The sequence below is a fragment of the Cnephaeus nilssonii genome, assembly GCF_951640355.1.
Source record: "Cnephaeus nilssonii genome assembly, contig: SCAFFOLD_199, whole genome shotgun sequence".
In the NCBI taxonomy this organism is placed as follows: Eukaryota; Metazoa; Chordata; class Mammalia; order Chiroptera; family Vespertilionidae; genus Cnephaeus; species Cnephaeus nilssonii.
In genome coordinates, this window is record NW_027645544.1 from 1 (window position 1) to 25593 (window position 25593).

Below are 25593 nucleotides of genomic sequence, written 5' to 3' on the forward strand. Positions count from 1 at the left end.
CCAGAGGACAGCCCTGTGCCCCCAGAGGACAGCCCTGTGCCCCCAGCCTCCACAGGGTCCCCCCTCCGCAGCCTGATCCCTGACCTGGGAGCTGGTCTGCTCCGCCTGTCAGCCCACAAGCACAGAAATGAGCCCTCTGACCATGAACGTCCAAACCAAGAGACCACCGCCCCCTCCCACCACCAGGGGCGCCCTCAGCCCTCTCTCACTCCCCCCCTCCCCCACCCAGGGGGCACCCTCAGTTCAGGGTCCTCCCCTCAATGCCCCCTCCCAACACCAGGGGCGCCCTCAGCCCTCTCTCACTCCCCCCACCACCAGGGGCGCCCTCAGCCCTCTCTCACTCCCCCACCCCCACCCGGGGGCACCCTCAGTTCAGGGTCCTCCCCTCAATGCCCCCTCCCACCACCAGGGGCGCCCTCAGCCCTCTCTCACTCCCTCCCCTCCCCCGCCCAGGGGCGCCCTCAGTTCAGGGCTCGCCCACGACAGGGGCTGAGAGCTGGGTTGGGATCCAGCACAGCCCATTGGCAGGTCCCTTAAGGCCCCGCTGGCAGCGTGTTTGGGACGGACTGAGCGTGGGGATGGTTCTGCGGGGGGAGCGGGCACGAGGAACAGGACCCGCCTTTGTGTGTGTTTTGCTGCACAGCCTGCCGGAGACGGCACGGCCCACGAGCTGGAATGCAGTCTGCCGGTTGAGATGATTACACCCTCTCTCCATCCCACAGGGAACAGGCAGCTATTCTCAGAGCTAATTAGCCATTGGAATTTCTGCGGCCACGGAAAGGGCTCAGCATCAAGCCCATCTCGGCGTTAATTGTGCGCTCGTGGGGACGCATTTGCATATTCACAGCCACTCTGTCATTTCCATTCCTGATAGCGCACTTCAAACGGGCCGCGTGCCGTCAGCCAAAACCCATTGTTCTTGCTCAGCTGACAATGAGGAGTAATTGCTCTCATGTTCTGAATACGCTTAGGATTCAAGGCAGCCTGCAGCTGGCCTGGCTCAGTGGCTGAGCGTCAGCCTAGAACCAGGCGGTCACCATTCGATTCCCAGTCAGAGCACGTGCCCGGGTGTGGGCTTGACCCCCAGTGTGGGGCGTGCAGGAGGCAGCTGATCAATATCTATCTAATAATAGAGTAATATGCAAATTAGCCATCACTCCGCGACAAAAATGGCGGCGCCCATGGCCACAAGATGGCGGCGCCCAGTCCTCTTAGCTCCGAGCCCCAGCACGCGATCCCGGGCAAAGTGGCCGCGGGCTGGGGGGCCAGGGGTCTCAGGCCAGCAGGGCAGTGCAACCCCAATGCGCGATCTTCAGGCCAGGGAAGGCAACCTGGGCTGGAGCTGCGCACCCCCACCGGGCTATCCCCAGCCAGGCTGAGATGGAAGCCTGGGCTGGGGTCTCAGCCTGGCCAGGGCCCGAACCCCTTCCAGCGGTGGCAGCCTGGGGTCTCAACCATTGAGTCACACCAGCCAGGCAGATATGAAGGAATCTTAAATGTTTCTTTTTTTATAATATATATTTTATTGATTTGTTACAGAGAGGAAGGGAAAGGGATAGAGAGCTAGAAACATCTATGAGAGAGAAACATCGATCAGCTGCCTCCTGCACACCCCCTACTGGGGATGTGCCCACAACCAAGGTACATGCCCTTGACCGGAATCGACCCTGGGACCCTTGATTCTGCAGGCCAGTGCTCCATCCACTGAGCCAAACCAGTTAGGATTGTCCAATATGCTAAAGGAAAAAACCCTATCTAATAAAGAGGGAATATGCAAGGGAGGGCATTTGGGGGTGACCGGGGTGTCAGGGGAGGGCAGTTAGGCGTCAATCAGGCTGGCAGGGGAGTGGTTAGGGGGTGATCAGGCTGGCAGGCAGAGCAGTTAGGGGCAATCAGGAAGGCAGGCAGGCGAGTAGTTGGGAACCAGCAGTCCTAGATTGTGAAAGGGATGTCCGACTGCCTGTTTAGGCCCGATCCATTGGATAGGGCCTAAACAGGCAGTCAGACATCCCCCAAGGGGTCCCAGATTGGAGAGGGTGCAGGTTGGGCTGAGAGACACCCCTCTCCCCGTGCACGAATTTTGTGCACCGGGCCTCTAGTCCTATATAATAAAAGCCTAATATGCTAAGTGTCTGGTCATCTGGTTATCCTTTCAACCAATCAAAGCATAATATGCGAATGATATGCTAAGGCCACTCAACCACTTGCTATGATGTGCACTGACCACCAGGGGGCAGACACTCAACGCAGGAGCTTCCCCCGGCCCACAGGACCCAGGCCAGCCAAGGCAGGTGCCAGCGGGGGCCCCCTGATCGCCCCGCTGGTCAACCCACAGATCAGCCCTGATCGCCGGCCAGGCCGAGGGACCCTACCCGTGCATGAATTTCGTGCACCAGGCTTCTAGTATATATAGAGAGATAGACAGATAGAGAGATAGAGAGATAGATAGATGATAGATAGATAGATAGATGTAGATATATATATAGAGAGAGATAGATATATAAATATAGATATAGATATATATATAGAGAGAGAGAGAGAGATGTAGATATGTAGGTATGTAGATATGTAGATATGTAGGTATGTAAATATATAGATATGTAGATATATAGATATATAGTTATGTAGATATATAGATATATAGATATGTAGATATGTAGATATGTAGATATGTAGATATGTAGATATATAGATATATAGTTATGTAGATATGTAGATATATAGATATATAGATATGTAGTTATGTAGATATGTAGATATAAAATAAGATGGTGCCCCCGAGCTCAGACTCCGACAGGCCGTCAGGGTGTGCGAGGTGTGATGTGCTCACACCCACTGTGGGGAGCGGTGGTGTCCCGTGAGGCAGAGGGAACTGAGCCCAGTCCTCCCCCTCCTTCCTGCCTCCTTAGGGGCACGTGCTGCCCCGGGGGGGGGAGAAGATGCGGGAGGACCCTCGGACGGGTCAGAGGTCAGCCCACCGGTCATCGCCTGGCCTCTCCCCTCCCCCTCCCCTCCCTGCTCACGGCCCAGCACCAAGGTTCCCCCGGCAGACAGAACAGACTCAGAGTCATGAACAAGTACACGCAGCACATGTGTCACAAAGGAACACGTTTATGTGACGAATCCACACAGAGGACACGAACCAGCTTCCCCGCCACTAAAATGACACCCAGACCCACGGCGGGTCCCCCAGGGCTGCTGCGTGGCTCACACGGCGTTCCCTTACCCGTGCACCCCGCCTGCCTGTGGCCGTGAGTTCCGGGACGTGGACAGATCTCTGGGGAGCTGGTGACGCCACGGAAACGAACCCCAATCGAGCCAGCCATGCTCGCCCGCCTCGCCCAGGATCCCGCTGCACGAGAAGGTGCTGACACAAAAGACACCGAGTAGCGCAGCTTCGAATCCCGTGACGCAGACGCTGGCAGACGGGCAGGGCCATCGCCTTTCCGCCGTGACGGGCAGGCCCTTAACGTTTCCCAACAATAAGTCAAGAGCAAAACGTATTCGTGAGGACGTGGATTTGAACAGAACACACACAAAACACTGCCTAATGCACACATGTCGAATTGTGTCCTCAGAATACACTCTTTTTCAAGTGCATAAAAGAATACTTATAAAAGCAGATCACTTACTAGAGTTAAAGTAACTTTATAAACGTCAAAGAATTGATATCATGTCGGTCCTTGTTTCTAACTACAAAGTAATTTTGTAATTATTACTTATAACCACACAGATAGAGGTGAAAACGCCCACATATTTGGACGTATAAAAGCACACGGTTACTATCTCATAGGTCAAAGAGAAATCGCAAGGGAACTGATAAAATATTTAGAACTGAAATCGCAACAAAAATAGCACGTCCCATCAACCTCGTGAACTAAAGGCAACCCAGCACTGAGAGTGAAATTTACAGTGTAATGTGATCGTAATCAAAAAGTTAAAAAGCTGAAAGGTATCTAAGTGTCCAGATAGCATCAGAGGGTGAAGAAACAAGGGAAGGAAATAAGGTCATGGGGAGTGAGCCTGCCACGGAGAGGAGTGGCCGCGGGGAAACCAGGTTTTCGGGCGGAACCACATTGCCGCGCGTCTGGCAGGTCTGCCCCGAACGGGAGTGAGTAACGTGGGAACGAACACAACAAAATTACAGACGCGCCAGGTCTTCAAAGGGCCCAACCGCCGCACGCCAGGCACTTACCCAACCGCCCCGAGGGGCAGTGAAACACCGTGAACGTGCTTTCTCACGTTGTAACACTGGATTTGGTCAAAACGTTTTCCTTAAAAATAAATAAACAAGCAAGACACACGCCCCGAGCGGCTGCCCATCACCAGCAGAGCCTGCAGCCGGGACGGCCGGGCCAGGAGGGAGCTCACCAGGGGCAGCAGCGCAGAAGGTGTGGCTACGCATCGATCGCCAGCGACGCCCGCTGTGGCTCACCCAGAAACGGGCAGCAGGGCCCGGCTCGCCGTCAGAGAAAACACATCACCACCTGTGGGCCTGACAAACTGTGTCTCCTGATTTAACGAAAACACCTGAACGTCTGCGAACCAAGAAGAACAAGAAAGACGGCCACTTAGAGGAGGAAGGAAAAACGCATCCGACCCGTCTTTCCAAAGGAGGCTACTCAACGGGCCAATCGCAGCGAATGTGTGTGTGCGCGTGTGCGTGTGTGTGTGTGCGCGTGTGTGTTCCCAGGAATAAAATTAGCAAAACGTGTATAAAACCTTTATCGATATAGTAACTATTTTTAAAAACCTCACAAAAGTTCTGGCCCGGCCAGTGTGGCTCAGTGGTTAGAGCGTCGGCCTGTGCACCGAAGGGTCAAGGGTTCAATCGCGGTCAAGGGCATGCGTTCTCCTGGCCCCAGGGGGGTGCATGTGAGAGGCAACCAATTGATCTCTCTCTCTCCCTCTTCCCTCCCCAGCCTCCATCCCTCCCTTCCACTCTCTCTAAAAAAAAAAAAAAAGGGAAAAATACCCTCGGGTGAAAAGAAGAAGTCACAGCAGTTCTAATTAAGTGGAAACGATACCATGTTTATAGATCGGGAGATTCTCTGTAAATTAACCTGCAGGTTAAAGGCGCTTCTCATCAGAACCACACGGAGTGTGGGGGTAACTGCTCACATTTTTTTCAAAATCCACATGGCAGAGCCCGGCGCAGCCGGGACAGCGGGGGGGTGGGGGGGGGGCGTGGAAGCGGCGTCTGCGTTCCTGGGCATCAAGGTGCCCACGGAGCTTCACCCACGGGACCTGCTCCCGCGGCCACGGACACAGCCGGCCGCCTGGCTGCGTGGGGGCACCGCCCGTGGCCTGGGGGGGACGGGGGGGTTCCTTACCGACGTGCATTGTTGGTGGGAACGAAATGGGCGGGACAGGAGACCCTGGGGGTGACCGGGCCGCGTCCCCGGTGAGGAGGGGCGGTTCTCACACAGATGCAGCTGGTGCCGGTGCCGCGTAAAGGCCGGCGGGGCCCAGCGGGCCGCTCAGGAGCCGCGTTTCCCGGGCGAGACCGCATCCTGGACCAGCTGTGGCCCAACAGCCACATCGCCACGTCCTGGCCACACGCACCCCCCCCCCCGCCCCCCGTGACCGGCAGGTGCTGCGAGGGCGGCCGGTCCTCACTCACCTTCGGGGCGACCGTGGCGGCTCCCACGCGGGGCCTCGCTCACCGAGGGCCCCCCACGGGGTGAGGCTCTCCACTCGCAGGGACCGGGCTCATTCTCCGGTGTGAGGTCAGGGCGCCCTGCGCCCTCCGCCTCCGGTCCAGCCCCGAGCGGCCTCACCTGGCGCTGGTCTCCGGGGCCCAGGTGCGCGCCCGGCAGGCCCGGCGGGAGACCAGCCTCAGCGCCGCGGCTTAAAGGGAAATGCAGGCCCTAACCGGTGTGGCTCAGTGGATAGAGCGTCGGCCTGCGGGCTGAAAGGTCCCGGGTTCGATTCCGGTCAAGGGCATGTACCTTGGTTGCGGGCACATCCCCAGTGGGGGGGGTGCAGGAGGCAGCTGATCGATGTTTCTCTCTCATCGATGTCTCTATCCCTCTCCCTTCCTTAAAAAAATAAATAAATAATAAATAAAGGGAAACGCAGGCCCAGCGCATAGCTCAGTGACCGGGTCACCCCATGACCAGGCGGTCAGGGCAAGGCACACGTGCCCAGTGGGGGGCGTGCAGGAGGCAGCCAATCAGTGATTCCCTCTCATCATTGATGTTTCTCTCTCCCTCTCCCTCTCCCTTCCTCTCTGAAACCAATAAAAATGTATTTAAAAAGAAGAAAGAAATAGAGAGGCCGGTACCGGGGCCACCCGGGACCCATCGCCAGGGCTGCCAAACCCCCGCTGTCACCCAGGCTCGCTCCCCACCTTTTGGGAAACAAGTTATCACGTTGATCTCTTCCCCTCCACCCCCCCACCCCATCCTCCGGCCTCCTCCCCCCCATCCTCCGGCCTCCTCCCCCCCCCCCGACCCCATCCTCCGGCCTCCTCTCTCTTCCCCAGAAACACCCAGGATTCCGGCCGCGCACGGTCGTCCGTGCCCCCCACTGACCTCAGTGTGAGCGCAGTTGTGATTCGTTTTCACACGTGACCAGCACAGCACCTCACAGTCCACCCCCCCACCCCGCCCCCCACATTTCTGAGTCGCTTCCACGTGGCCCTGAGGCCCGGCCCGGCCCCCTCGCGGCTGGATCTGATTCTCGGGACCAGAGACCCGAACTGGCCCCCTCTGGTCCTGCCTCCTGCGTCGCTGGGCTGTGACCGTTTTGGGTGGTTTTTTTGTTTCTCTGTTGGTTGTTTGTTTGTTACAATGTTGCACTCTCTCTGCACAGCCGACTTGCGGCCTTTCGGGGAGCATTCCTGAGTCCGCGGGGTTCGCAGCTGCGCCCCGTGCGGTGGGGCCTGGGGGCCTGGACGGCTGGGTCCCGCCACCCCTCCCTCCTTCCCAACCCCCCACCTCCCCACACACCCCCACCACCACCACCCCCCACCACCTCCCCACCCCCCCTCACCTCCTCCACCTCCCCAACCCCCCACCTTCCCACCTCCCCCCCTACCCAACCCCCCTCCCCCCTCAGCTGACTGCGGGGTGAGCAGTTCCGACCACAAACCTCTTTCTTCTGCAGGAAACGCCCTCCCGTGGCCTGTCCCCCTGATGCACTGGGAGAGGCAGTCAGAGGCGGGTCAGCTCCTCAGACCAGAGGCAGGAGGAACCCCAAAGTGGCATCTGGACGGCCTGGCCCGGAGACCAGCTTCCGGTCCCACAGGAGGGACCGCTGAGCCCCGGGGGGAGGGCGGGCACCCGCACCCTCCTCCCCCGGCGTGGGCGGCCGGCGCTGATTAAAGGGGTGCCGTCTCCCTCCTCCCCCCGGGGAGCCCCGTCCTTAAAGCCCAGGGGCCCGCGACAGGCCCATCGGGGTCCCCCAGCCCAGGGCGGGGTGAGGCCTCCTGCGGACACGCAGCCTCTCTCTGGGGGTCACGACTGCTGCCCACGCCGAGGAAACCAAACTGGAGGCGACGTCGGTAACGGAGTATTTGATCGATTCCCTTCTAATTGATAACGGGTTTTGCTTGTTAACTCTCCCCGATAGAAGCTGCGCGTGGGCCCGCCTCTGGGGTCACACGGGTGGACGGAGGAGCAGAAAAGAGACGATGGAATCCCTGGGAAGGAACCTTCTTTCTGAAATGAGAAAAGCGGTCCTTTTGGCCAGAGGGAGGCTCGAGTCTGCTTTGCGCCCCAAAAATATCGGTGGAGAGAGAGCGGCCCCTGCTGGCCGCGGGGAGGAAGTGCAGACGCCTCTCTGGCTCCCCGGCCTCAGTGCCACTGAGAACCGCTCCCCGGAGGCCGAGCCCGCACTTCCTCTTCCCGCCGCAGGGGGGCAGGGCAGGGCGGCCCCGGGCTCCGTCAGCCCCGGGGAGGCTCGCAGGGGGAGCGGGTCTGTGTTCCCCCGCGTCCGGCCCCGGGGCACCTGCGCGGGGGCCCCGGAGACCGTGGGGCGCGCTGGGGGCGCAGGAAACGCTGGCACGTGGCCCGGCCTGTGGGGGGCGCCGGCCTGAGCCCCGCCCCGAACGGAGCCTCAGCTCTCTCTCTTGTTCCTGCTGGGCCGCTGCCCCGCGGCCCCCCAGATCCTCCCGGGCCCCCCAGATCCTCCCGGGCCCCCCCAGATCCTCCCGGGCCCCCCCAGATCCTCCCGGGCCCCCCCAGATCCTCCCGGGTCCCCCAGATCCTCCCCGGCCCCCCCCCAGATCCTCCCCGGGCCCCGCAGGAGGCTCAGCCCCGCGAGCAGCCGCTCCACCCTCGGACCCTCGCCTGAGCCCTTTCCTGCGGGGCCCCGGGGTTCACAGGGAGTCGGGGACCTAAGCCCAGGAGCCCCGCAGGGAGCCGGGGGAATGCCCCGAGTGAGGGAAGGCCGGGGAGCCGCCCCCCAGCCCCGTCCCCTCCTCAGCAGCCCCCCCCCCCCCCCCCCCCCCGCCGTCACTGCTGCCCCAGAAATCACCCAAAAGGAGCATTTTTTGTTGTTTTTTGGTTGAAATTTCTGTGAGGAACAGGGAACACAAGTGAACATAGAAAGTTCAAGAAACACAAGATGTCTGCTGGAGAGCCCCGCTGCGCCCCAGGGTGAGGTGTCCAGGGTGAGGTGCCCAGGGGGAGGTGTCCAGGGGGAGGTGCCCAGGGGGAGGTGCCCAGGGGGAGGTGTCCAGGGGGAGGTGTCCAGGGGGAGGTGTCCAGGGGGAGGTGCCCAGGGGGAGGTGTCCAGGGGGAGGTGCCCAGGGGGAGGTGTCCAGGGGGAGGTGCCCAGGGGGAGGTGCCCCAGGGTGAGGTGCCCAGGGGGAGGTGTCCAGGGGGAGGTGCCCAGGGGGAGGTGCCCCAGGGTGAGGTGCCCAGGGGGAGGTGCCCAGGGGGAGGTGCCCCAGGGTGAGGTGCCCCAGGGTGAGGTGCCCAGGGGGAGGTGCCCAGGGTGAGGTGCCCAGGGGGAGGTGCCCAGGGGGAGGTGCCCCAGGGTGAGGTGCCCCAGGGTGAGGTGTCCAGGGTGAGGTGCCCAGGGGGAGGTGTCCAGGGTGCCGTGTCCAGGGTGCCGTGTCCAGGGTGAGGTGCCCAGGGTGAGGTGCCCCAGGGTGAGGTGCCCCAGGGTGAGGTGCCCAGGGTGCCGTGCCCAGGGCGCTGTGCCCACAGGTGCTGACCTCGGGCCCCCCACGACTCCAGCTGACACGCCCTGAGGACTGTCGGGGGCTCCTGTCCCCACACCGAGCAGGTCACCTGGCACCCCGCTGCCGGCAGACGGACAGACAGACTGCGATGCCCGGGCCTGGCTCCTCGCTCCCCTTCTGCGTCTCAGACCCACGGGAGGCGGGCTCCTGTGTGGCTGTCGGATGACCTCTCTGACCTTGAGCAGCGGCCTCAGAGGTGACGCGGGCCGTGTCGGCCCCACGTGGAGGCGCACACGGTGCGGAGACATGGGGGACGGGTGGTCTGAGCAGCGGTTCCCACGGGGCACACGCCCGGGGCGGGGGGCAATGTGATATTTAAGGGGCGATTCCAGAATGAGCTATGAACAGTGCAGTGTTTGCATTTCTTGTGGGTCGAGGGGCCTCAAATACAGCATATAAACAGATATTGTGACATTTATGCATTCCAGTTCTCTCTGTTTTGAAACATTTTTTCACATCACTTCCTATTATTATGATGTTTTTAACAGTTTCTCAGTGACGTCCTCCTCAGGACCCCCACGGTCCTTTCGTCCTTTTGTTTTTCTCTTCCATGGCTGCCGTGTTCTTCGGAAGCTTGTGTAGACCACGTCCATGGCCTTTCAGGCTTCCTCCCGTGAACAGGGGTCACTTTTTGAACAACAAAGATTCTGTGTCTGGGGGGTGGGGGGGCATCAGATTTTGGAGGTGCTGAGGTGGGGCGTGGCCAAAACAAGGTTGGGGACCACGGGGCTAGAGGGAGCTTTGTGAAGTTCGGACCAGAGCAGAACAAACTCCTGTGGTGAGTGATGTTTACTAAACACCCATTCCATGGGGGGGAGGGGGGCGCGGCAGGACAACGGGCCCAGGGACCGTCTGGGAGGGTTCCGCCTCAGGCACCTGCGTGTGTGTGCGTGTGCATGCACAAATGCGTGCGTGTGATGGGGGCGTGGGGCTCTGAGTGTCTTTCAAGCCCCCCGGGATCTGAGGCTGACGCGGCCGCGAGCCCATGAACCACAAGGAAGCAAACGGCCCAACAGTGGCTGGCGCTCACCCCCTTCCGGAGGCGTCTGCTGGTCTGGGCAACCCAGTCCCCGGGAGGCAGGTGTGGACCTGTAAGGCCTGTAAGGGACTGAGGAAGAGGAAGAGGAGGAAGAGGAAGGGGAGGGGGAGGGGGAGGGGGAGGGGGAGGGGAGGGGGAGCGGCCGGCCTGGGAAGGGTAGCCCGGCTGCATCCGCCTTGGCTGTGTGTGATTCTGTGGAAGATCCAGGAGGCAAGGCCCCAGGGACCAAGTGTGGAGGCGGAGCCTGGGCTCCAGAGCCCCCCCGACAGGCCAGCCCCGGCTCTGCACCCCTGGTCGCCCTGGACGGAGACCGGGTGTTTAGCCCGGGACAGACCCTCATCTGTGCTGTCTGCCTCTTCTCCCAATCAGTGGACCAAGATGCTGAGCAGCCTAATACCTCTTTTTTGTTTGTTTTCGTTAAAACTTCCAGCTCTACTTACAGAAAAAGATAAATACTGTAAGATTTCATATGTGGAATCTAAAAACAAAACAAGCACCGGCCGGTGGGTGTGGCTGAGTGGCTGAGCGTGGGCCTATGAACCAGGAGGTCATGGTCAGGGCACAGGCCCGGGTTGCAGGCTCGATCCCCATTGGGGGGCGTGCAGGAGGCAGCCGATCCATGATTCTCTCTCATCACGGATGTTTCCATCTCTCCCTGTCTCTCTCCCTTCCTCTCTAGAATCAACAGAAGCATGTTTTAAAAAACAAGAAACCTGAGCTCATGGACCGAGAACAGAGTGGTGGCTGCCTGAGGGGCTCAGGCACAGCCTCAGCTGTGACCTGCCGAGTGCGGGGCGCGGCCATGCTAACACTGTGTTGAATATGTGAACGCACCAAGGAGACTGGACCCTAACTGTCCCCTTCACAGGAAGGCAGGTTCTAGAACCGCGTCCGGCGAGGGATGCCAACTACTGTGGGGATCGCGTCACAGTCATACAAACACCCAATCATTGTGCTGCTTACCCGACACTAACGTGTCATTTTTGCCTCAATAAAAAAATTAATTTAAAATATATATGTGTGTGTATGTGTATGTGTGTGTATTGTGTGTGTATGTGTATGTGTGTGTATGTGTGTGTGTGTGTGTGTGTGTGTGTATGTGTGTGTGTATGTGTATGTGTGTGTGTGTGTGTGTAAAAAGAGGTAATATGCAAATTGTCTGGAACGCCGTAACGTCATGACCACTGAGGAGGAGGCTGCGTGCGCAGGTGGGCAGGAGGGGACTGCGTGTGCGGTGAGCCAAGCCACGGATGGTGCAGGCCCGGAGGGAACAGAGCCTGCCAGCCACGGCATGCCAGCAGGCCCACCTCTGCGCGTGAGCTGCAGAGGAAACACCTTTTCTGACCGCTCATTGGGTAAGCTCCCCGTACGCCACTCACAGTGTTCTTGGTAACTTGGGTGATAAGAATCCAACAAGGTGATCTACGGGTTTTCCCACCTCACTCCTGGAGGCAAACACGAAGGTCTGCTGCTGGAGGGCTAAGAAATGTCATATCCGGCTCTAGCCGGTTTGGCTCAGTGGATAGAGCCTCGGCCTGCCGACCGCAGGGTCCGGGTTCAATTCTGGTCAAGGGCATGTACCTAGGTTGCAGGCTCCTCCCTGGCCAGGTCAGGGCTCATGCAAGAGGTAACCAATCGAAGTGTCCCTCTCACATTGATGTTTCTCTCTGTCTTTCCCTCTCTCTCCCAAGCTCTCTAAAAATCAATGGGAAAATGTCCTCAGGTGAGGATTTAAAAAAAGGAAGAAATGTCACATCCTATGAAAGACACATCTTGAAAATGCATAAAGTCTGTCATTTTTTCGTGGTGAAGGGACTGGACTCCGTGTTGATGAAAACACCTTGGCGGCTGCGGCGGCCAGCAGTGGCAGCAGCAGCGGGGTGATGGGGGCGGCACCTTCCCCTGATCAGCCCGGTCGCCTCCTGCGGAGGGATGCCAGACTGCGGCTTAGGGAGGCCTAAGCCGTCAGTAGGACATCCCCTGAGGGCTCCCGGTGTGTGAGAGGGGGCAGGCTGGGCTGAGGGACCCCCACACACACCAGTGCACAAATTTTCGTGCACCAGACCTCTAGTTTTTTATAAAAAGCTTCTACCAGCTCAGCTCTCCCTGGAGGACCGTATTCTTTAAGGGCAAGAGAAAGGCATTTCCGGAACCTTCTCCCCGTGCTCTGCCCGCTGATGGTTCCTAAGAACCCAAAAAGGCACAAGGCTGTCCAGATGTTTTCCGATCATTTTATTGTTTGACTGACAGGCATTTACAACGCTCCATTCATAGACCTAAAAACATAAAAATAGACCTTCTTTCCGCTTATAAAAGAAATATATAAGAACTTTGGACATGGACACGTCATGACCTATGTACACGCGACACGGCGCCCCTGCGCGCACCCCTCCCCCGCTTTCCGCGGACCCGCTGCCCGGGCCCGAAGCGGCTACCAGCAGCCTGGGCTCCCGCTTCCGTCCCACACACCCACTGGGGACGGCGTGGACAGTGCGGAGACACAAGGGGCATAGCAACCTCTCTAAAGCGTTTTCAGAAATGAGAAGAGACAGCAAAAAGTCAAGAGGATCAAACGTTTCCAGAGACCAAGCCGAAAGCCCTGGGGAGCCGAGGAGGCCGGCGGGGAGCAGGAGCAAGCGGGCACCGAGCGAGCGCGGGTTCGAGCTCTCTACGTCTGCAAATATAAAGTCACACGGATCTGTATAAAATAGAACCCTAGAGCTGCTATAAAAGGCAGGCCTTTGAAGTGCCTACTGATGTGTCAAACACCAAATAGATATTTTCCCAAAAAAAGAAAGTTTTTATATTATTTAAACCCTTCTTAGGAAGTGGACATTGTGAAATGGGGGTGGTGGGGGGGGGGAAAGCTATAAACCTTTTCTTTAAAAATAAAAAAAATCGAAAGTGCTTTAACTTGGTTTTGTTCTCCCTACTTGAAAACCGGTCTGGAGGGCGGTGTTTGGCGTGTTTACCCTGTTTCGTTGGCATGAAGGAAGCGTGACACAGGCATGTTTTGTGAAGAGGTCTGGCTGCGGGTGGTCAGGGAAGGGCGGGCAATCTAGGGATGAAGATGTAAATTTGATGGACGACCCAGGTCACCATGGCAACCCCGCGAGGTGTGGCCCCTCCTCCTCCCCCTGCAGCAGACACCCAGGCGGCCCCGTGGGGTGTCCGTGTAACTCCGCCGGGCACCCCCTCACACAGGGGCCCCGCAAACACGCACACACGCCCCCGGGCGGGAGCATCCTGCCGGCCTCGCACATAGAAGTAGAGAGCCCCCCCTCTCTGTAAAGGGTAAACCCCGCTTTCACTCAGCGCTGCGCCCCTGTGCGCCCCTGCCTCGCAGGCAAAATACAAAAAAATAGCATCTTTATTTCTTCAAGTGATACATTTGGCTCCTCCTCTGAGTTTGGCATCTTATAGTTAATTCTATGCAAAACTAGAACTTCCCGACCACAGACCCCCAGGAGAGAAATGGCTCATCGGACGCCCCCTGGGTCACCCCACCCTCACGGCAGGGGGCGCGGGGCGGGGCGCTCCGTGTGCCCAGGAGGCGGCGCTGTGACCGCCTGGCTGCAGAGGGTGGTCCCCTCCCGCCCCTCCGCCCACCGCGCGCACTCAGCCCGTCCGGTTCCCTCCGATTCCCTCCGGTTCCGGGCCGGAAGCTCCCACGTTACTCTCCCGCCCGATCCGCCGAGTCCGTGGTCGGAAGGGAGGACCCGCGCTCCTTGGAGGTGAGCAGTGCCGTCCGGTGTCGGGGTGACCAGGGGTGACCGGGGCGCACGGCCCCGCGCAGTCAGCCGCCAGCGCTGTGTGTGCCAGAGCCGCCCGGGGGGCATCCCCGTCCTGGGGGGAGGGGGGCCGGGAGGACGCGGGCGGCGGGGCGGGGCCAGGTGTCTACCCGCTCCCGGAGCCGGGTCGGAGCCGGGTCAGATCTCCGTGTTCAGGGTCCCGGGCGCGGCCAGGTCCTCCCGCCGGACCCAGACGACCTCCGGGCCCGCGGGCTCGGGGCCTCCGCCGGGGCCGGGCAGCGCCGCCTGCTTCCTGAGCTGCGCCATGCGCGCCGCGTGGCTGTCCGGGCCGCCGCGGCCTCGGTCCCGGCCCCGCGGGCGCAGGGAGGCCGCCTGCAGCCGCCCCGCCAGGTCCGCCTCCGCGCCCGCGCCCTCGGCCTCGGCCTCGCAGAAGGCGTCGTCGTCGCTGAGGATGTCCGTCTCCTTGAGGTCCTCCTGCTCCTCGTACCGCGCCAGGTCGAACTGCTCCTCCACCCACCGGTCCGTGTCCCCCGCGCCGGGCGGCTCCCGCTCGGGGCTGCTGGCGGACACGGCGTCCGAGTCCACGGTGAACCTGTTGCGGGCCAGGCGCCGCCTCCTCCTGCCCAGGGACTTGCTGGGCGCGGACACTGCGCGGGATCAGAGACAGACACGGCGCCTTACCGCGGGCCCAGCGGTCCGTCCCGGGGCCGGTGCCTCACACGGAGGCCGGGGCTGGGAGGGCGGGGGCACAGCGGGCCCGGGGCCGGGTGTGGGGAGCAGGGGCACCCCTCTCCCTGTGCGCCTGGCAGGCAGGGGCGCAGGGGCCCGCTGCGCTCAGACCATGGTCTCGGACGAGTCAGCGCTCAGCCCTGACCGCGGCCCCAAGGCACCGGGCTCGAGGGTCGCGGGGCTGGTCCCCGTTATCTGACTTTCTGGGGAGCTCGGTGCCGTTCCGGGGACCCGCAGTTGGATTGAGGGCTCCGAGTGTGGGTGAGTGCCTGCCTGAGGGCCGTGTGCACTGCGAGGCTAAGGAGACGTGTCCCATGTCAGCCATTTCCCGCTGGCAACGCCATTAAAACCCCAGGGCCTGGGGCGACAAGAACAGGGCCCCCCGGGCAGGGGATGGGCAGAGCGCTAGTGACACCTTAAGACACGTCTCTGCGCTCACCCTGCACCCCACCCTCCTCCAGGGGCCATTCAGACAGAAGACGCCACCCAGTCCATCAAACCAACGCACAACCCCACCTTTCACACACACACACACACACACACACACACACACACACACACACGCTCGTGCACGCGCATGCACACGGGACAAGGACATGAGGACGCTGCTGCCCCCTCCTGGCGAGACGTGGCTACTGCGCCAGCAACGCCCAGGTGATGGCTGTGCTTCCAGCCTCCTCCCCACGGGGTCCAACGAGGAGGGGAGTGGGAACCAGTTCCAGGGGAAATGGAAAAAGAAAACACCTGCTGCCTCTCCCCTGGGAGCAGCAGCAATTCCGCTCCGTGTACCCGCGGCACCGCGTGCCCTGGCCCTCTGCACCCGCCCCATTCCAAACGGGGCACCGGGGTGCCTGGCCCTCTGCACCCGCCCCATTCCAAACGGGGCACCGGGGTGCCCGGCCCTCTCCACCCGCCTCATTCCAAACGGGGCACCGGGGTGCCTGGCCCTCTGCACCCGCCCCATTCCAAACGGGTCACCGAGACGCTGTCCGTGATCCGTGCTGAGTGTGCAGGGGCACAGGGTGCCAATGTCTGAATTTTAGAAATGTGTCAAAAGCACGATGAGTTGATGGGTGATAGACAGATAGATGTGTGATCGTGAAAACACAGAAAAATACAAACTACGGATGGTGAGCGTGAATGTGCACGATCCTCCCCGCAGTCCCGAGTCTGGAAGTTTCCTGAGGACTCATGGGAAGAACAGAAATGTCTAACGGGGACTGGCCGACACACGGGCTTCAGCCCACACTTAGCGCTGCGGTTACTGAGGCAGCGGGTGGCTCCTTCCCTCTCAGACAGGACCGAGGGGGACATGGCTAACGGAGCGCGAGTCTCTCCTTAATTAGGACACGTGACCACCCAGCTGCCGGGGGCTGGGGAGGCCCAGGGAGGATGGGGAGGCCCAGGGGGCTGGTATTTCCTGTGTCACGGTTAATTCTGACCAGCGGTGCTGTGCTGACCACTCAAGCGCCTTTTCTACATCATCTAACCCAGTGGTCGGCAAACTCCTTCGTCAACAGAGCCCAATATCAACAGTACAACGATTGAAATTTCTTTGGAGAGCCAAATTTTTTAAACTTAAACTTCTTCTAACGCCACTTCTTCAAAATAGACTCGCCCAGGCCGTGGTGTTTTGTGGAAGAGCCACACTCAAGGGGCCAAAGAGCTGCATGTGGCTCGCGAGCCGCGGTTTGCCGACCACGGGGCTAACGTGAGCACCCTGACAACAGCGAGGAGCTTCGCACGCAGGACAGGGCGCCCTTCAGCCACAGGCGAGCCTTCCCCTCGGCCCACGCGCGGCTCTGACCCCAGGCTCCTGGAGCTGAGGGGCAGGGCGGGCCTGGCTCTGTTTTCCTCCCACAGGGACCGCACAGGAGCACGCCGCGTGTCCTGGCCTCAAAGTGTTCACCTTCCCAGGAAACGGAGGCTCCCGGACGGACAGCTACAGGCGGTCGGACATATTCCCGTCCTAACAAACATGCCCTGGCCAGAGACAACTCCAAGGAGAAGCTCTCCATGGGGCCAGCGAGACTTTCCGCGGGGACGGGGAAACGGACGTGGGGTGTGCACGACCTGAGGGCCCTGGGGGCCCGGCCGGGCGCCTGGTACTCCCCACGATGGGGGAGACAGATTCACGGACTACCCTGCCATCCGCTCAGGGAAGGGTGGGAGGCATGAGGTCTGCGTGCAGCCGCAGGCTCTGTCCTGAGCGCCGTCACCACTCCGTCCTGGGGCCACTTCACCACGCGGGACGCAGGTGAGCGGACAGAGGTGACACCTTTCAGACACGCAGGGGAAGCCTCTTAGGAAAGGGGGGATCCAGTGTGAACACCCCATGTCAGTGTGAACACCCCATGTCAGGGAAACACCTTCCTACCCAGACCCTCCGCCTGCCGCTCACAGGGGCCCCATCGCCCGCAGCGCTCACTGCGGCCCTGACGAGCCTGTGCTCCGGCCCTTTAACCCTGCACCCCTCTCTCCAGCAGCGGCTCGGGGCGCCCGCATGACACCCGGCTGCAGACACAGCTGCCGGCACAGGCAGGGGCGCGGTCGGGCAGGGCACCCGGCTCCGCACGGGCCGCCTCGCTGCCCGCGGGTCACAGAGCCGCCGCGTGCCCAGGAGGCGGCCGCGCCGTGCGGAGCCCGGACACTCCGCTCGACAAAGCTGGCGGCCATGCAAAGCAGGGACCCCACCCCGCAGGCCGGCCGCCTCCACGGGGAGGGCGTCGGCCCCGGGCCTGCGGGTGAAGAGGGCTGGGCGGCCGGGGGAGGGGCGAGGGAGCCCGAGGGGGCAAGAGGAGCAAGCACAGCGCTGTCCCCAGGGAGCCGGGCGAGGCGAGGCCCTCACACGGGAAGCCGCGGTGCCAGCCCCACGGCCACGGCTACGTCTCGCCCACGAGGACGGCAGCTGCCTCGGCTCCGCGGCGGCGCGGGGGTGACGGGGCCCCGGCGGTCGGCGTGCCCACAGTACCTGCCCTGCTCATGGCCGGCCGGGCCCCTTTCAGCGCGCACAGCCGTTTGCCTCCGAAAGGGACGTACTGCTGGGACGAGGGCAGGCTCTCGGCCTTGAGCAGCTGCCGCCGGTGCTTGTCCCGGAGGATCGAGTGCACGGCCTTCAGGAAGTCCTTGCGGCTCTTGGGGGAGCTGTGGGAAGGTCACGCGTGTTAGGGAGGCAGTCCCCGCCCACGGGGGCTGCGAGCGTGATCAGGAGCCGCCACACAAACCCGAGGACCAGGGTTAAGGGAAGGCCTCCTTGTCCCCAGGCCCAGCCGAGCTGTTGGCATGGCTGGGGGTGGGGCTCACCGCCCCGTCTGAGCAGCACAGCCACACCCACACCGCCCTCTGATCTGCATAGCCACACCCACACCGCCCTCTGACCTGCACAGCCACACCCACACCGCCCTCTGATCTGCATAGCCACACCCACATCCCCACCCCCTGAGCAGCACAGACACACCCATGCCCTGCCCTCCAATCTGCATGGCCACACCCATGCCCCGCCCCCTGAGCAGCACGGCCACACCCACTCTGCCCTCTGGTCTGCATGGCCACACCCACACCACCCTCTGATCTGCATAGCCACACCCATGTCCCACCTCCTGAGCAGCACAGACACACCCATGCCCTGCCCTCCAATCTGCATGGCCACACCCATGCCCCGCCCCCTGAGCAGCATAGCCATGCCCACGCCACGCCCCTGGGCAGTGATGCCACGCCCACGCGCCCGCCCTCCGGGCACAGGGCTCACCTGCAGCACAGGTGAAACACGCGCTCCGGCCTCCCTTCTGACTCCGACTTGACGTGGACGATCTCGCACGCGGTGTTGGCGTCCGCATCTGGGGATTAAACGGGGGTGAGGGCGTGTCCCGGGGCTGGTGGGCGCCTTCATCCACACTTTCCGGCTGGGCGAGCGACCGAGACAAAGGGCTCACCCGTCCGGGCCCCAGAGCCGGCACAGGCCCAGTGAGGGCTGAGAACTGAGAACGAGGCCCCGGGAAAACTCGAGCCGCGACCCTCCTACCGGTCGGAAGGGCACTCGGTCCATCTCACTGGTGAGAGCCGGCCTTCTGGCTGCAGGCGTGTCTGGCTGAACCATTCAATGAAGTGACTGGCTGTCTGGCGTCAGCAGGACAAGACTAAGCCTGGATTCCAGGAAGATCTCACCAGGCCTCGCTCTCTGGGGCGGGGGTGGGACCGGGGTGGGGGCAGGCCTCGTGCCCTGGACGGGCAGCGGGTCCGGGGACGCACGAGGCTCCTTCTTCTCAGACCCTCACGGTGCCCGCTCCACTTGAGGCACAGTGTGCCGAGAAGGTGGGAGCAGTTATATTCTAAGGTCATTTCTAAGGCGCGTAACACCACGTTCTCTTGTCTATTATTGGATAAGCCTGCAATCTGTCTCACTGGACGTCACCGATAAAGTGTTTGTGGGGGAACAATTCATGACAAACGCCGAGACGGCACCTGGGCCTTGTCCCGTGGCTCAGAACCAGGTCACACGCCCTCTTGGGGCAGCGTCTAGCCCCAACCCGGACGCATTCCCAGGAAGTTTCATAGGTTCCCCCAAACCAGACAAAAATCCAGACTTCCCACGTTCTTTCTCAAACCCATAGGCGTGTATTTCACGGCAAGGGGCATGTGACTGGCCTTCATAAGGCCATCAAATAAAAACAGCTTTGCCCGGCTGGCGAGGCTCAGTGGCTGAGAGAAAACCCCGCACCAAAGTCCTGGGTTCGATCCCAGTCGGGGACGTGCAGGAGCAGCCAACTGATGTTTCCCTCTCTCCCTCTGCCTCCTCCCTCTCTGAAATCAATTAAAACTTTTTTTAAAAAAAAAGCTTTTATCTTGATGGTTTCAAACCTGATGGAATGAGAAAAAGGGTGAGCGTGGAATGTCCGGTCACAAGAACGGCTTTTCTTCCAAAGACAGTCTGGATGCATTTCGTTCTCAGTGACAGCAAAACCCCCGGCCGAGAGGCCAGCCGCTGCCATAACCACAGGCCTTCCATTCATCCGGGCACCAGGAAGCCTACCGCCAGGAATTCACAGCCCAGACCGACACGTGGGACAGCGCAGCACTGGGCGCCCGGCGCTGAAAACATCACTGCAGCTGCCTGGATCGCAGAGAACAGGCCGGCCCCAAGCCTTCACACCAACACCAAGCGAGAGTGTGTGCCTGTGGTGTGTGCACACGTGTATGCATGTGTGCCTGTGTGGTGTGTGCACGTGCATGGTGTGTGCATGCGTGTGTGCCTGTGTGGTGTGTGTGTGCGTGTATGTGTGTGGTATGTGGGGGGGTATGTGTGTGGTGTGTGTGTGCGTGTATGTGTGTGGTGTGTGGGGGGGGAGTATGTGTGTGGTGTGTATGTGTGTGGTGTGTGTGGGGGGGTGTATGTGTGTGGTGTGGTGTGGGGGAGTATGTGTGTGGTGTGTGTGTGTGGTGTGTGTGTGTGTGGTGTGTGTGCTGTGTGTGTGGTGTGTGTGTGGTGTGTATGTGTGTGGTGGGGGGGGGGTGCGTGTGTGTGTGTGTGGTGTGTGTGGGGGGGTGTATGTGTGTGGTGTGGTGTGGGGGTGCGTGTGTGTGTGTCGGGGGAAATATATTCCACAGCCTTTTGTGCTGTGGGGCTTTGGGGGCCTCGGGAAAAAGGCACGTGGGTATTCCCGTGGACTGACTGCCCCTCCGGTGAGGGTCCCTGTGACACTACCCCTCGGACCCGCCCCGGAGGCCTTGCACCCACTCACTCGGGCCCCGCACTCCCTCACGCGCAGGTGGTGATGGCGGTAAATCAGAGGCCGTGGAGAGACGGGGAAGGGGGGGGTGTCGGTGACGCATCTACCTGCACTGGCCACGGCGCGGAGCTGCAGCGCCTCCATGGGGATCATGTGCCGAAACCGGAAGGGGTCCCACTCCTCGTAGATGGAGAGCCTGTGGGAGCCGACCTACAGGAGAGGGGCAGGCGCTGAGACCCGGCTCCCCGGCCTGGACCAGACCCCCTTCTCCAGACACCGACCCACACCAACCCCACCGCAGAGCGCGGGGCCACGTGACGTGCATGCTGAGGCACAAATGAGTCTGCCAGCCACGTCCAGGTGCCAGAGACCCAGGACAGAGGAGGACGGGGACCCCCAACAAGAACAGAGGGACGGGGGACAGGGAGGGGGACAGTGTGGGCAGACTCAGACCACAGCAGGCGGGCAATGCCCTAAGCCCTTAACAACATTAAATAAAAAGAAAGAGGGAACGTGAGCAAATCCCGGAGGCTCCCGCTGGGCAAAGGGCAGAACCCCACTCGCGCGGCGGCCACGAGAAGCAGAGGGAAGGGGAGCCTGACAGCCTGGGGGGGAGCGGAGGGGGGGGCGTTCCTTACAAGCCTCCTCTTCTGCTTGGAGCCGTCCTTGTACACGAGGACCACGGCCGTTTTGAAGACTGGAAAGAAGAGGCAAGAAGGCGGTTACGCCGGGCGGCGGGGGGGTGTCCCGTCAGCTTCCGACTCGCGATGGCGAACACGACGGTTAGAAGGACGGCGAAGTCCCCGGCCCCCGCTCCCCGCTTCCGCTCATCTCACGTCTGAGAAACTCAAACGCCTGCCGAGTCAAAACCAACCGGGGACCCAAAGGGATGGGAAGACCCAGCCTGCCCGATGGCAGCTCCTGGGAAAAGGGGTGTTTGAACGGGGCATCGTTTCCAGATAAGCTGACGCCGTGTTTGACAACAACGGACGAGGTGGGCAGCTGGAGAATGCAAGCGTCTTTAATGATAATCCTACCTTATAATAGACAAATATGCAAATTGACCGCACCTTCGCTACACCCAAGCCACGCCCACAAACCAAGCCACGCCCACAAACCAATCAGGACGAGTGTGCAAATTACCCCAACAAAGATGGCGGCTAATTTGCATATCAAGACAGCGTAGAAAGAAGCCAAGAGATGCTGAAGGGAGCAAAGCTGTGGAGAAGCAAGCAAGCCGGGGGGGGGGAGGAGAAGGGAGGAGCGGAGGCGGGGCCGGGGGAGAAGGAAGGAGAGCGGGGAGGGCTGGCGGAGAAGGCGGGCCGGGGGACAAGGGAGGAGCGGAGGGGGGGCCGGGGGACAAGGGAGGAGCGGAGGGGGGGCGGGGTAGAGTGCAGCAGAAACCCTATTGCAGGATTTTTCCTGCAACGGGAACGCTAGTAATAATAATAGCCTAACCGGTTTGGCTCAGTGGATAGAGCGTCGGCCTGCGGACTGAAGGGTCCCAGGTTCGATTCTGGTCAAGGGCATGTACCTTGGTTGCAGGCACATCCCCAGTAGGGAGTGTGCAGGAGGCAGCTGATCGATGTTTCTCTCTCATCGATGTTTCTAACTATCTATCCCTCTCCCTTCCTCTCTGTAAAAAATCAATAAAATATATTTAAAAAATAATAATAATAATGCAGTTGCCAAGGCGACTCACACTTGTGCACTTAGGCTGATACACTCAGAGTGCTCGTGATCAGGACTATCTCTCCTTTACTGGCCGCGGAAATTGGCTTAGGAAGCGGAATGCAGGTCCACTTCTCCCCAGCGCCCACCTCAGGGCAGGGGCCCCGGTGTCCCACGTCCCCCAAGGGGTGGGAGGGAGAGGGGAGCCAGGCACCGTGACCCATCACATTCCTCCAACCACGCCCACAGGTTCCCGCTCTGGGATCACGACTCTGCCCGCGGCTCTTCACCCTCCGACCCCGAGGCATCGCAGGGGCCGGCCGAGCGAGCGGCTGGGGACAGCCAGGTGCACACACAGAGCTGCAGAGGGGCAACGGCCCCGAGTCCCCAGGCCTGGGCCCCCGAGCCCGAGCATTGCTTCACTTCCCCTCCCACGTCACGTGGGCCAGTCTCCATCCTAATCTCACGGCAGGAAAACAAGCCTTAAAGCGCAGACACTGCCCCGCCCCCGAGCCTGGGCTGACCGCGCCCTCCCACCTCACAGCATCCGCTCCTCCAGGATCCCAGACGACAGACGGGGCGGGAGCCGCCCTCCTCACCCCCGAGGCGGCCATGCAGCTCGGCAGGGACGCTGAGTGCTGGCCCCGATGCCCGACCTTCCCACTGATCTTGGTCTCACAGACTCATCACATGACTGGAGCCACACCTCGACGGCACGCTGCCACGGCTCTAAGGCCACTGGCCTGCCTCAGTTTACCTCAGCCTCGCTGGCTCACAATGACCCTCCTCCTGGGCTGCGAACACCTTTGCCTCCCCTGACACCCGCCCTGAGGCTCGGGGCTGCTCTCATGCCCTGGACGGCTCCACAGACACGTCGGACCGCCTCAGGGCAGAAGCCTAAACAACGTACTTACTTCTCGCCCGGCCGGTGGCTCAGTGGTTGAGCGTCAGCCTATGAACCAGGAGGTCAGGGTTCAATTCCTGGTCAAGGGCACATGCTCAGTTGGGGGCTCCATCCCCAGTGGGGGGCGTGCAGGAGGCAGCCGATCATGATTCTCTCTCATCATGGATGTTTGTTTCTCCCTCTCCCTCTCCCTCCCTCTCTGACGTCGATAAAAATATATTTTAAAAACAGCACAGGGGCCGCCTTCGGCGTTGGGCTTGGCCGCCCTGGGAGCCACGCCCGTGTCAGGAGAAAGCCCGCCGCTTCGGGAGATCAGGGGCTCAGACCAACACCAGACACCGAGCGGGGCCCCTCCCGCCCGGAGCCGCCCTGCCCGCCGCAGACGCTGTCCTGAGCTCCGGGCTGCCTCGCTCCCGGGGGTCACAGCGCACATGCCTGACGCGTGTGCTCCCTTCCCGGTCTGGGGCCCCCACACCACCGCCCAGGGGGTGCGCCCGCGGGACTGAGTCCTGAGCTGGCCCCGCGGCTCCGCGCCGGCTCTGCGAGGCCCGACAGTGACCCGCGCGCGTGCCGCCACGGGGCCTGGCCAACTGCGGGCCGTGGAGCCTCTGTGACATGGAGGTGGCCTGTGCTGAAACTGAAACTGACTTTATTTTCTTTTTTTTAATATATTTTATTGATTTTTCACAGAGAGGAAGGGAGAGGGAGAGAGTTAGAAACATCGATGAGAGAAAAACATCGATCAGCCGCCTCCTGCACACCCCCCACTGGGGATGTGCCCGCAACCAAGGTACATGCCCTTGACTGGAATCGAACCCGGGACCCTTCAGTCCGCAGGCCGACGCTCTATCCACTGAGCCACACCGGCCAGGACCTGACTTTATTTTCATAAACGGTGCCTTGTAAAGGGATGGTCATATTTTGAAACTTAAGCCAGACCCCCCCACACCAGCCCCTTCCCCCCGCCCCCCCCCCCCCCACACACACTCACTGAAGGCGGCCAGCTCCGGCTCCTTCTTCCACTTGCCCAGCGAGGCGGGCGGGTTGGGCCAGGTCACCGTGGTGTGCAGCAGCAGGTCCCCCATGCTCAGGTCGGCCACCTGCGGACCAGACACGTCAGCTCGCGGGCGGGGCCACGGCACACGCCCCGGCGGCGGGGGCCACGTCTACCTCATGGAAACAGTCTCCAAACACGCGTGCTCGCTCTCCCCTCTGCCCACGTGTCTCCAGAGCCTCATAACAAAGCGGAAGAGAGGCGCAAACCGGGCTCTAGGATTCCCCAGCAGCAGACCTGCCCAAAGTGACTGCAGCGCGGACGCCAGCCTGGCTGGTGTGGTCCAGTGGTTGTCGGCCCGTGGACCCAAGAGCCGCGCCGAGGATTCCAAGTCCCCTCGGCGCACAGCGTCCGGCCCGTCCTCCCTGAGGCTTCACAAGAAAGCGAGGAACTACACGCAGCGCCGCGCACCCGTCTCCTCTCCATCCGGCCGGCGAGAGCGGCTGCCGGTCACCCAGTGGAGCCCACCCTCCCCCTGCCCCTCCTTCGGTACGAATGGCCCTTTGCTCTCAGGATCGTTAAAATCCAGAAATTAATCGGGCATATAATGAAAAGCGTAACAAAATATAATAAAAAAACCTTTTTCCCAAAACCCAATAAAATCCACTGCTGTCAGAATGAAGTAATCAGCACGCAGAGCAGGGAAGTCGTAGGATCGGAAATGTCTGCAGAGCGTTCAGAGCTCGCAATAAACGAAGCCCAGACAGCCCCCAGCGACAGGAATTCGGGGAATCGCGGCTCATCCACACGATCACAGTCACTTAGACAAGCTCGGCGATCGTTTAGAACATGAACGTTATTGTTCAACGTAAAACGCCACCGTGCAGAGCTCCTTTCGAACAATCAGTCCAGGGCACACACTCACGGTTTCACCTAAACACACGCCCGCGCGTGGAGGACGTGTCCCTCTCGCCTGTCTGTGCTTTGCCTTTTTCTTTAACGAGCAGACGTCTCTCTCATCTGAAGTTTCACACGACCGAGGCCGAACCCAGGGCAGGGAAGCTCGTCGCTCCGGCCCCCGTGGGCACGAGATGATCTGCCGAGCAGACCGAGGAGGCTCCACCTCTTCTGCCAACGTCACGTGGAGAGCCATGTGCGTCTCCGTGGAGAGCCATGTGCGTCTCCGTGGAGAGCAGGTATCGCAGCCAGCACACGCGGGCCCAGACTCCCCCGCGGGGCCTTTCCCTCCACAGCGTGGCAGGGGCAGGGGCGGGGAGGGGCCTGTCCAGGCTGGTGTGGCCTCACTGACCTCCTCCCACGGGGAAACCCGCGTGTCCCATCCACAAACACCGCCACACGCCTGCACTCCACGTCTACACCACGTGTGTGACTCTCAATGTACTGTCACCCACCTGCCTCCCCCCCACATCCATGACCATCACACACCTGCCTCCCTCCACATCCATGACCATCACACACCTGCCTCCCCCCCACTCCATGACTCTCACCCACCTGCCTCCCCCCCACATCCATGACTCTCACACACCTGCCTCCCCCCACATCCATGACTCTCACACACCTGCCT

At 61.1% G+C, this 25593-nt stretch overlaps 1 protein-coding gene across 1 annotated transcript; it reads right to left on the reverse strand.

Annotated features, from left to right (window-relative positions):
- Positions 1-12466: 12466 nt before the first annotated feature.
- On the reverse strand, positions 12467-24114 carry LOC307096580 (rho guanine nucleotide exchange factor TIAM1-like; the record flags this gene model as incomplete). The annotated part of the gene is made up of 6 exons (XM_079800879.1): positions 12467-14631; positions 17685-17857; positions 18462-18549; positions 20547-20649; positions 21078-21136; positions 24006-24114. Coding segments are annotated over 6 exons (1002 nt in total), but the record flags the coding sequence as incomplete, so codon positions are not given.
- Positions 24115-25593: the final 1479 nt, after the last annotated feature.